The sequence below is a fragment of the Glycine soja genome, chromosome 15 (genome assembly GCF_004193775.1).
Source record: "Glycine soja cultivar W05 chromosome 15, ASM419377v2, whole genome shotgun sequence".
NCBI classification, from domain to species: Eukaryota; Viridiplantae; Streptophyta; class Magnoliopsida; order Fabales; family Fabaceae; genus Glycine; species Glycine soja.
In genome coordinates, this window is record NC_041016.1 from 20,831,180 (window position 1) to 20,844,069 (window position 12,890).

Consider the following 12,890-nt stretch of genomic DNA (forward strand, 5'->3'; position numbering starts at 1 on the left):
TTCAAAGTTGCTATTTTCAAGATCCCAATGGTCAAACTATGGAGATTTGTCTTTGGAACCTCCAGCCAAAATTTGAAGACGATCCAACAATTAACGAATTCGGGATCGCGATTTTACTGAAATAGGTTTAGGTAAAATTTGAAATCTCATAATTTCAACTTAACTCAACAAAAATCCACATAACTCAACATTCACATCAAGAAATTCACATATGACTAATTCAATACATACCTCAACTCATTCAAGTCAACCATATAATCAAATAACACGATAAATACAATTAAACATTGATTTATAATTAGTAATATTTCAGGGTGTTACAATTGTGGAATTTATGGTTTAGTATTTTGTTTTATTATGTTGTTAAAATTTTTAATTGGTATGTTATAGGTATTTTGTTATTATTTTTATATGAAGTAAACTCTTATAAGTCTGCATGTCGAGTCCATGAGTTACATCTATGGAGATCCCATAAGTCTATGTAGACTTTCAAGTTCAAGAACATTGTAAACAACACATAAACATGCCATTAGATTATTTTTTACGAGAAAATGTAGGAATATTATTGTAATTAATGTTTTGAGATTTAGTGAACATAAGAATCAATTTTGTGATCAGAGTAGTGAATGAGAACATTTCGAGACTCGCCTCGGATCCAAACTTCGCAAAAACATGGATGAACACCAATGTCATTTTATACTACCTTGTAAACAACATTATCCTTATAATTATCAACAATGGGGTGATACCCTCGAACAACTCAAACCTAATGAAGCAAATGTTGTTAGTGATTTTGATCATGCAGAACATATTCAACACTACTTCTCTAGGCAACAATACCAAGGTCTCAACAATGCATTCCATAAAAGTTCACAAAGACTCTAAAACTTCGTTCTTTGCATGCTTTATGTCTTCCTTGTCACTTCATTGGTTTGATGGCTTCCGTCGTGGTTGTCGCCACTGCACCCAAACTCATCCATCTTGATCCCACTATAGTGGCTACTTCATGTTACCCGCCTTGGACAACATAGAGACATTAGGGTTTTATTTGTGTTTTTTGTGGCAATTTGAGTTCATTATTGTGAAATAGAAAATATCTCTTTAGAAGGGGGGGTTGAATAGTGTGTTGGATAATTATGAAAGTTTGTCATAATGAGTGATTTTCTTAAATAAATATGCCAAAAACAAAGTTTTGAGAGTATCGTCCAATGAATGAAAACACAACTTTGTTAAGAGAAACATAAATTATCATCTAATGCTAGTAAAATAGGTTTTCACAAAGATTTTCCAATGCAGACTTGTGTGACAAAGTGTGTCAAAATAAGCACAAGAGAATACAAGTCAAATAGTTGTAGAGAGGAGTAGAAACACTTAGGTTTATACTAGTTTACTCAAACTGAGCTACATCCAGATTTCTTATAAAGGGTTCTACTAATCAAAACATGATTACAAACAAGCATTATGACTTGCCACACTCGGCTACAATAGTATTCTCTAGGCCACTTTTGGTACACTTGTTAGGCTTCCCTTGAATCTAAGAACACCCAAATGTTGTTTAACCTTAAGTCACTCTTGGATTTTAGAAACAACATAGGTTTGAAATGAATACACAGATTCAAAACACTCAAAAAGTGTATAAGCACTTAAGCGCTAATACAATCAATTGACTTTTCAGAGAAAAGGATAATGATTTCAACAAAATGTTGTATCATCCAATGACTTGACAAAATCTCAGGACTTCAAATTCACTGGCTTGTTTTTCTCTTCATTTTTTTGTGTATTCATAGAAGTGCTTGAATCACCTTTTATAGACTTCAAAGAAGAGATTCGTTATGGGATTTGAGCCTTCCTTGATATGATTATTGTCTCACGGTTGGTGGCTTGTGCACTGTGTCACTTACTTGAGGTGAGAAAAGGAATAAAAGTACAGATGATTGCATGTCCACCTCTCTTCAACGATAATGACCTTTGAGAAATATTCTCTTCTGATTTCTTATTTACTCTTCTACTATGTCTTTACATACTTGAAATTCTAACATTAACATTTAAAATAAGAGAGGCAAAGTGTAAGAGAGTTGGTACGAACACTTCTCTTTTTAGCTAACCTTAATCGAACAAGGTTGGACATCACTTATACTTAATATAAAATTCCTTGTGTGAGTTATTAAGTCCATTGGACATGTGTTTAAAGGCACAATGTATAGACTCTAGTTTTCACAAATGATTGAATGCTTGAAACAAGTTCTAGTTATGAATGAACGATAACTAATAAAAGCATAAGATAGAGAATCATTACTACATGTGCTCATAAAAATACCAAAAGTGCTAGGATCAAGTGGGGATTATGTTCAATTTGAATTGAGTTCCTAATTATTGTGTTGCTTATGGGATGAAATTGAGTTCCAATTTGAATTATTCAATTACGTTTCATTTTAACTTGGCACATTATATATGGGATTGGACATACAAGTGTTTTACAATGAAGTAAATTTTGACGGATTTTAACCACCACAAAGAGTTATAAAAATATTAGTGAAACTAGCGTTGTGACATTATTTAATGGCAAAAAATAATGCTAGGGACCAAAAGTGGTGATGGAAGAAAATATACAAAAATGTTTAATAATGATAACTAAATCATAATTTGTGTGTGTGTGTGTCAGTGTGTGCGTGTGCGTGTGTGTGCACACATGGGTGTGCATGTGTGTGTGTGCGTGTGCGTGTGCGCGTGTATAACTAAATTATTTTGGACATGGTTAATATAAATAAAGTAACAAATGATTTTGAATTAATATGAAATTTTGCACATATGATTTATGTGAAAGGAACCTTTCAATCCAACAATAAGTTTTACAAAAATATTATTTAGTTAAAAATTATAGAATAGTGTAATAATTGTCAAAGTTATACCAGTGTAATTATATATATATATATATATATATATTATCATAATATTATTCGATTCACCTCAAATATAAAATAAGACAAGACATAAACTATATGTGAGATTATCTAACATGTGCCCGGTATAAGAGTTTATCATTCTCTATCCTATTTTACTGCCGTCCAACTTCTTATAATTTATCTTGTTGGTATTTTGAAGTTTTGTAAAGTAATGAGACAAACCAGTAGAATAAGATTTTTTTTATTGGATTCTTATAGAAAATAAAAGTACCAACACATTTAACTAACCTAAAATTTATTAGATCCAAAGTAAATTTGGAGCAAAAGACAAAGCTTTGCAACAGTGTTGCAAATAACATTCATAGTTATGTATTAATTTTCTCCATCCCAAAGGTCAACAATAAATTTTGTTGGTCCGATCTTGCTCAACTGATGCTGCTTCACCTGATCAATCTTTTCATTGTCATATTTGTTGAGTGACCAATCAAATATTTCCAAATTTTGCTTCATTCTTTCTTTGTTGTAGCTCTTAACGGCAATAGTAACTCCTAACTCATACAACCATCTAAGAGATACCTATTGCATCGAAGAGGACTACGTCAATGTTGGCTCAATACATAGATAAACATTTGTTAATAACAAACAACAGATACACTTATTATGTAATATTGATGTACTTCTTTTTATTTTGGTTAAATTAATATTTTTTTCATTTAATTTATTTTTTAGTTTTAAGTTGGTCTTCTTATTATTAAGGTTATATTTTACAAAATTAGCGAAAAGTTAACTGAAAACAAGAAAGTTAATTAGAAGCTAAAAGCTAGAAGATGAAAAGCTAACTTATATCTATTCGATAAAATTAGATGTTGAAATAGTTAAAAAGTGAGAAATGATTGAAAAATAATAAAATCATGATCTATTTAAAAATGATAACTAGAAAATTAGATAAATATATTGAGAATAAAAATGAAAAAAAAAATATAAAAACTACTTACTAGAAGCTAATGTTTTAAGAAACACTATTCCAAATAATGTTTTAAAAAATGCTAGAAGCTACTAAACTAAATTGATTTATCGAACCGTTAAACAAACTATTTAGCTGGTAAAAAAAAGACTAAAAATGAGCTGAAATATCTTGTCAAACATAACCTAAAAGATCCAATTAGGATCTATCATTTTTAAAAAATGATTGAATTAACTCCTTTTATTTTTAAAAGTTTCAATTAAGTAATTTATTTTTTTTAAATGGGATCAATTTAGTCTCGTTTAAAATCAACTTTTTTCCTTTTTTTTTAATTTCAAGGCAAATGGAAGAAAAAAGAGGACCAGATTAAACATATTTTAAAATTAAATGACCTTATTAAATCTTTTAAAAGTAAAACAACCTAATTGAACTATTTTTAAAAATTATAGGATCTAATAAAACATTTTAATTATAATAAGATTAAATTGAACTAGCGGATTAAAACTTTTATTTATTACGTAATTAGTGTTTATCATTATGCACCATTAAGTTTTTTATTAACTACGTATTCTTTCCTTTGTTGTGCATATGTAGTATCACCCATGTTTCTTCTTCCAATAAATTAACAATAAAGTGTTTATTTCTGGAGCCATAGACATGTACAGTTTTGAATATTCCTCATGTTAAACTAAATTCTGTGATAGTTGATTGAAGAAGGAAGTTGAAGTAAGAAATCGATACCTGAGCTGAAGATTTGCCATGAGCCATTGCAATTTCCTTCAGCAATTCATTGTCCACAACATTATCGGAACCCCACATGCACCCCGTTGATCCTAAAGGAGAATATGCAGTTATGATTATACCTTTTACCTGACAGTATTCTTTCAACTTCTTTTGTTGCCAAGTAGGATTCATCTCAACCTTTTTGATGATATAAAGTGAGCAAAAGTGGGTTGATCAAGTTTAATTGGTCTAAATTGAAAGGTAAAAAATATATCCAATAGGAGTTTATGGGCTTACTTGATTGATAGAAGGAGGAATAGTAGCAAATGAGAGCAAATTTTCAAGTTTGTTGCAACTAAAATTGCTGACTCCAATGCATTTTGTAAGACCTAGCTTTTGGCATTCCTCCATTGCTTTCCATACACCCTTTAAGTCAAATGATGTTACGGCCTCTTCAGGATAAGGAAATTCCCAATCTCCAGGCTTCACAGCAATGGGCCAGTGGATCAAATAAAGATCCAAATATTCCAACTTTAGAGACCTACATTAGTTTTGGGTCCCACGTTGAAAATTTGCTTTAGTATATTATTCAAATGGATGTAATGTTATATTCATTAATGGGCACATGATGGCCAAAATTAAACAGAGTTAGGATGACAATTCTATACAAATTTTATAGGTATTTGCAAAACATAGTCGCAATCTCGTTCAATTAAAATAAATTTAAGAGTCTAGAAGTTATCTACCAAAAATTAATAGGAATAAGTATCGATATGGACACCATAGTACTTAATTTGTTTCATACTTATATATATATATATATATATATATATATATATATATATATATATATATAATCAAAATATCTTATATATATAATTACAATATATTGTGGGCTTTTATTATTTTATTTATTTATTAATAATGTTATTCATAAATATAGTGTTTTTGCATTTTACTCAAGTTTACTTTTTGAATTACTGAAAACGGTACTCAAATGTGGATTTGGTTTTTCTTGGTCAAATGTTAGTTACTTCTACACAAATGGCATTTCTTAATTGGAATACATACATATATATATATATATATGGAGTAATTCTAGAGCCCAAAAGTTATTTACATTTGTAGTTGTAATTCATTTATTAAAAAAATTAGAGAAACAGTAAAACCTGGACAAATTATATTACCAACTAAAATAAAATGATTGTCACCCTAATAAATTCCATCTTGGAACATACAAAACAATAACAACTTAATTTCTTTGGGTCATATGAACTATTATATTTCTTTTTAGTATCGTACTATGGATTATCAAAGCTATTGATGTGATTGGTGGCGTTGTTATGCTCACACATCCTCAAATGAAACTAACAATATGAAGAAACTATGCAACTCATTATTTGAAGATTATCAAAGCTAAAATCACTGGATAGTGGAAAATTCAACATTCACAGGTAAATAACAATAAGTTAAATTTTAATAGTTTTAGTGACAATAATTTAGTTAATAATTATGACTCATTTATCAATGATACAAAAGACGCAAACAAAGCTTGAGTTAAATCTCTACTGTGAAGAAAAGGTAGCTTATCTTTGACATCTTTACAACACATAACTTTTAACAATATTTTTTCCTTAGTTATTAATTTTTTTATAACATTTAAAAAATATCGTCAAATATAAATAAATATTATTAATATATTTTTGTGATATTTTATCAAATGTTATGTATAATCGAAGTCGCTAAAACCTTTAACAACATAAATTATACAAAACATTTGATAAAATATTATGAAAATATATTAGTAATATTATTTATTCATATTTGATGACATTTTTAAATATTATAAAAAAAATTAACAACATTCTTATGAAATGTTAGAAAAAAATGTTATCAATTAAATATCATGTGTGTAATAATAATATAAAAAATATTATTAAAGATCATGTATAAATAGTGACATTCTTTGATGGTGGAAAATATGAATATTGATAATGGGAAGGGTAATGCACTACTAGAAAAATGCTAAATAATGACCAAAAACAGCACCCAACAAAAGTTGGTGACCATAGCAAATTTTATCGACCGAAAATTCATTTGTCCAAATCAGCAACTGAATTGGCAACCGATATCTCAGTAGCAACTCAGATAGTTGCAATACGGTTTAAACTTTTTAAAATGTAATTTGGAGAAAATGGCTACTGATTGTAATTAATACTTATTTTGGTATCCTTGTTTAAAATAACACACTTGACCTACAGATCCATACCCATTCTTGCTACATATACTTTACTTAAGTGTAAAATCAGTAATAAAGTATTAATTAAAGATTTTTCAGCAATTTGTTAAAAAAAGATTTTTCTACAAATGAATTGAAAAATCGTTGTTTAATCATCCAAAACACGGCATTAGGATATAATATATAATTTAACGTAGTCATACTAATCGAATGTAATGTCACAATTCTTAAAATTGTGGTTAATAAAATTCAAGAATAACTAATTAATAGACTTTGACAAAATGTATTAGTACTCTTGAAGACCTAAAAAAATACATATTGACACTAATAAGTTTATAGTTACATTATAAACACGAAATATATAATTATATATGTGTGTGTAATATTTTAATTAAATAATTATGTATATACATTGACTTTAAGTTATAGGAAATATTTTAATTAAATTATATATATGTGTGCGCGGGTACCCGCATGTATGGGCCTGATGATATTATAGTACCCATACTTGCATTAATTCTCATTAAATTTTGTGAAAAAATCCCCAAGGTGAACACACCCTATTGAGCTAGTCTTCTTGAGGGTATCCATAGGGTCTAGGTAAATTTCCATCCGTAGGTCTTGAAGTTTGTCATTAGTTTTAATCAATTTTAAAAATTAGAACAATCCATTAAAGAATGATTATATATGCTAAAGGATTATGTTACAAAAAAATTTTGGAGAGTACAAGGTAGAATTGTCATCCTAGTGGGAAAAAAATAGGATCAAGTATCCAATAGAGAATAAAATTGCCAATAACATTTTCGAGAGTACAAATGAGAATAAAATTCCAAAACAAATTCAATACAAAAATATTGTTTCATGTACATACAAAGCAAGGGACATTAAATATAATTTTTATAAAAAGAAATGCTTATAGAAAGATATGATAATACTCCCTTGCTAAAATAAGATTAAATTATGATTTTATTCTTCTCTAATTTTAAATATATAATTTTGGTCCCCTAATATATAAATCAGGACATTTAATTTTTTATTTTTTAGAATAAGTAATTTTGATTTTTTTGTCCATTGATCATGCAAAGTCAAGTGTTGACTTTGATATAACATATTTATAACTTACATAGATTGTTTACATGATGTTCATGTGAAAAAGAATTAAATGTGTGGAATTTTTTTTTCAATAAAAATTGAATTCATGACCTTTTATTCAAAAATAAAGTAATAAATCAATAAAACAATTAAATTTTTTAGTTAAATTTATAAATATTGTTTTATTTATATCATTAGTTAACATTCATTAATTTTTTTTCAAATTATTAAAATTTATAAATTAAAAAAATATTTAATATATAAATCATTATAATTTTATTATATATATATATATATATATATATATATTATTTTCAATATCTTGCATATTTTAATTTAAATTTTTACCAATTTATAATTATTTTATAAATTTATTTTAATATACATATTACTTTTACTCTAATTGTATAAATCAATATAATTACCTCGGTTAATATGCAAATTATACAAATTACATAAATATATTTTAATATGTAAATTATTTTTATTCTAATTATATAAGTTAATAAAAATTTAATATTTATTTTTAGGAACCTTAAATATTAATATTTTCATTTTAACTATAAATAATTATTTAGTAATTTTTTTCATATCGATTATATAAATCAAGAAAATTGCATAAATTAATATGTAAATTATTTTATGTAGTTTATAAAAAATTATGTACGTTTATTTTTATATATAAATAATAGAAATTTTTTTTAATTATAAAAATAAAAAATTAGAATTTTTTAGATTATTTAAATATTACTTTAAATTTAAATAATTTGTATAAATTACTTATTTTTTTAAAAAATATAATAGAATAAGAACAAATTTTTGTTAATTTATATTAAAATAAAAATTTTATATTAAAAATAAATAGATATAAAATTAAATATTAAATATTTTATTTCAATTTGTAAATTTTTATAATTTAAAAAAAATAATAACTCTTAATTAATCTTACATGTAAAATAATATTTATAAAATTAATTAAATAAAACAAGCATATAGCTTAGTTTTAAATAAAATATTATAAGTTCAATCACTATTAAAATCATTATAATATTGATATATCACATAAAAAATAACTAAATAAAAAATTAAAATTATAGATTTAAAATTATAAAAAAAAAATACAATGTATCCCTAGAATAGTAATGTAATCTATTTATCTCGTAACATGGGATTCGTGATTTTAAACAATAGTTCCTAACCATAAAGGCTGTAATATTGTGATTCCTTTTTATAATTTTGTAACTGCATATATCGGTACATGTATCCACAATTTTATTAAGAGCCATGCAACTGCACCGTGATTGCAGTCGTACCAGAAAGATTATTAAATAGATAACCTAAAAAAAAATATTAAATAGCTCGAGTCTAGAAGGAAATTTTCAAATGGAATATGATCGCCAAAAAGATTATTCAGAGCATCAAGGTCTAAAATATATATATATATATATAAGTGGAATTAAATTACATCAACTTTGATTATTATTATATTACTTTTTTAAATTGATATAAAATATAATTTTTATTAATTTATATTTTAATATTTTTTAAATGTTTATATTAGTTAATTTATGTATATATGAATGAGGTAGTAAATAATTTTGAATTAATAAAAAATTTTACATGTGTTATTTATGTGTACACTTACGCGACTTTTCCTCTCTAATAAAATTTAAAATAAGTGACAAAATAATTTATATTTAATTTCTTAAAACCTGTAACTAAAATTTGTGACTTCAAAATTAGTGAGAGAAAAAAATGGTCATTAGATTTGATCACTTGTTCATTCAGTATTACTTACCGGAGTGTTTTCTGTAGAGCTGGAAGAACAAGATGAGGAAAATTATCCGTGCACCAGAGTTTGGAAGTGATGAAGAGTTCATCTCTGGAGCCTATGAGGCCAAGTTGAAGTGCTTCAGCTATGGCTTCTCCAAGTGGTTGCTCTGAACCATATATTGAAGCAGTATCGAAGTGTCTATAACCAAGTTTGATAGCCTCTAACACTGCCACTCTGGTGGTACTCGGGGGTGACATTGAAGCAGTGCCAAATCCAATCACAGGCATTCTGTGATGGTTGGAGGAGGATTGTAGCACCACATGAGGGATGTTTGATGAAGACATATTTTGGTGTCACAACAAGATGTGTTTAGATGAATGGATGTTGAGGACAGAACCCTGCATCTCCTTTTATAGATATAGAAGTAGTTTCAATAAAATTGAAAATTAATAATGTGCATGCATATGATAGAGTTTTAATTAGCTTATTTAATCTAGTCCTAAAGATGCACCCTCCTTCCAAGGGATGATTTACGGCAGTCATTTGTTTTGTTATTCCAATGCATAAAAATGACACTTTTAATTACATGATTCTGAATTAAATCATTTCCTTAAATATAAAATTTCTGAAAATTAAATAACGGATTAGGAAGAAAATTAATTATAATATGTTTTTTTAATTTTCCATTAGCATGTTTCTTCAAAATAAAATTTGCAAAAGTAGAATTTTTGAAGAAAATTTAGTAAATTTTCAATTTTCTGTTAATATGTTTTATTAAAATTAAATTTTTTAAAAATAGGATTTTTGAAGAACATTATAGTAACTTTTTAAGTTTTCCATTAATATTTTTTTTTTTACAGACGCCAATTAGCTAAGAACAACTCTGTTTATTAGGAATTCCATCCATATGTGGAAAATTAATTCCAGCCATTTAAATCCTTACATTAAATTGTTAACAAAAGATATTTTTAACCTTTAAATTAATAAAAATTAATTGAAATGCAACGATAGTGTAACTTTTTAAAACATATGTCATTAATCATTTAATATAATGATATGTACCATTTAAAGAGAAAATAACTTATTACATTAGACAATAGTAGCAAACATATAAATGGATATACGCTCAAAACTATGGTTGCAAACATAAAATGGGAATGGCATCACATTTAATTATCAAATCTTTTTTATTCTTACACATGTATATTTATCAAAATCTGGACTTAGGACAATTAGGGTAGATATGACTAAAGTATGTTTTTGAACATCACAGGTCGACTTTTGACTTTGAAAGTGATCTTTGTCAAATGGATAAGAGGAGTAACTGGTAGAACAAAGGATATTTTATAGGAGTGGAGTGTGAATGAAATCTTTGTTTGTGGCATTTGTTATAGCCTTTGCAAATAATTTTCAGCTTATAGATAATAGCCAGTGACTTATAGATAATATTAGAACTAAAATGTAGGTTATAAATAAAAGCTAGTATATAATTATACCTTCTAGATAATATGCGTCTTTGTAGATCATTAATTACTTGCCAACAGATGAAGAGATTCAAATATATTTAAATATTAATAGATTAAAGCTAAGTGCTGAGAGCCGAGTTCCTTGTTTGCACCAACGTGGAAGATTGACCCGTGTCTCAAAGTGGCATATAGAGTGTCACGCGTGTATTTTGTGGACCATAGAAGTACATAAGCCCCCGAGTTGAGCCTTCTTGCGGACAAAAGAGATTGTCCCAAGTTCCACTTTTACGGACAAATGTTTGTTCAATGTTCGAAGATGTACTCATGATAAGTACATGGTGGTGAGTTTGTCAAGCTCCAAACTTGTATGGATGAGTGTTTGTCCAATGTCAATGTGATTTATCTTGTTTGACTTTTTTAAATAATTATTAAATAGGATAAGTCATAAGAATTTTTTTAAATCTGGTTATGAAGTCGTAAAAGTATTCATGATTTCAGATTTTTTTTTATCTTGAAGTCGTAAAAAATCCAATAAATTTAATTTTTCTTTAATTATTTATATAACGTCATACATTTTTCATCACTTTAAAGTTGTGATTAATTTTTTAAAAATTTATTTTGAACGACTTTAACATCATTTTAATTATAATTTTATATTTTGTTTTCTCTATTACTCTGTCTTTCTACATGTGTTCATGCACAATAACTCTAGTGTAAGTTTATTCTTCTCCTGTCTCTTTTTCTTTTAACATACTTATTTTTAATATACTTTTCATTTAATACAAAAAATATATGTGCACAAACAATAAATGTTGCTATCTTTCTTTTATAATTTTATATTTCATGTTATTGTGTTTCTACTATTCCATTTTCTTGTCATGTCACAACGTAGTGTACAACAAGTGTTTGTCTGGTATAAGTTCATTCTCCTCCTATTTTATTTAATGTTTTTTACATATTATTTTGTAAATCATTATTATTTGATAAATTTAGAAACTTAAAGCAATATAAACAATATAAATTAATAATCTAAAAATAATTCCTTATTCATTTTATCTAATTAATGGTTAAGAAAATATTAATTAAAAATAATAATTAATTAAGATTAAAAAATAAAAGTCATTGGGTTATAAAAGAATTAATCGTTTTAATTATAATGATTATTTGAACTACTTTAAAGTTATAAATTATAAAAAAATTAATTTAATTATAATTATTATTTGAACGGTTGTAACTTATAAAAAAACATTAATTGTAATTATTTTTAATTATAAAAGAATTTAACAAAAATAATAAAATTATAATCAAACTAACTTTAAACTCATTTAAAAAATTGATTATTACTTTAAAATCATGAAAAATTTATGACTTTGTGTAAATAATTAAAAAAATAAACTAAAATTATTGAATTTTGTATGATTTCACTATAAAAAAGATCCCCTCCTAGTCCAACCCCTATACCCCCAATAGTGATGGCCCTCTTTGAAAAAACATCATCATATAAAAGCAATAAGAGGGCACTCTGCATTACGCCCTAGACAACACAACACAACACGGTATAAATTAGTCTGAAGCACGTACCAAAAGAGGGAGACATTGATGTGCTTGTATTGAACTCAGTTGTGTTATCTTCAAGCACTTTTACTGGTCTCAGTTGTGTTATCTTCAAGCACACTTTTACTGGTATGTAACAACCGCCACAACCTCTACCTTCCCTTAGAACTCAGCC

The 12,890-nt window shown here is 26.5% G+C and overlaps 1 protein-coding gene across 1 annotated transcript; it reads right to left on the reverse strand.

Moving 5' to 3' along the window:
* Positions 1-3,256: 3,256 nt before the first annotated feature.
* On the reverse strand, positions 3,257-10,056 carry LOC114386452 (NAD(P)H-dependent 6'-deoxychalcone synthase-like). Its single transcript, XM_028346455.1, has 4 exons — positions 9,720-10,056; positions 4,888-5,131; positions 4,609-4,788; positions 3,257-3,479 (listed from the first exon to the last, which is right to left on the reverse strand). Exons 1-4 carry the CDS (start codon positions 10,037-10,039, stop codon positions 3,276-3,278), a joined length of 948 nt encoding a protein of 315 aa, XP_028202256.1. The 5' UTR covers positions 10,040-10,056; the 3' UTR covers positions 3,257-3,275.
* Positions 10,057-12,890: the final 2,834 nt, after the last annotated feature.

Excerpts from the sequence above, each read along its gene's own strand:
- LOC114386452 (XM_028346455.1), bottom strand. The coding sequence starts at position 10,039 with ATGTCTTCATCAAACATCCCTCATGTGGTGCTACAATCCTCCTCCAAC. Across the intron at positions 5,132-9,719 it reads GCTCTACAGAAAACACTCCG|GTCTCTAAAGTTGGAATATT; the intron begins GTAAGTAATACT and ends AAACTAATGTAG. Across the intron at positions 4,789-4,887 it reads TTCCTCCTTCTATCAATCAA|GTTGAGATGAATCCTACTTG; the intron begins GTAAGCCCATAA and ends ATCATCAAAAAG.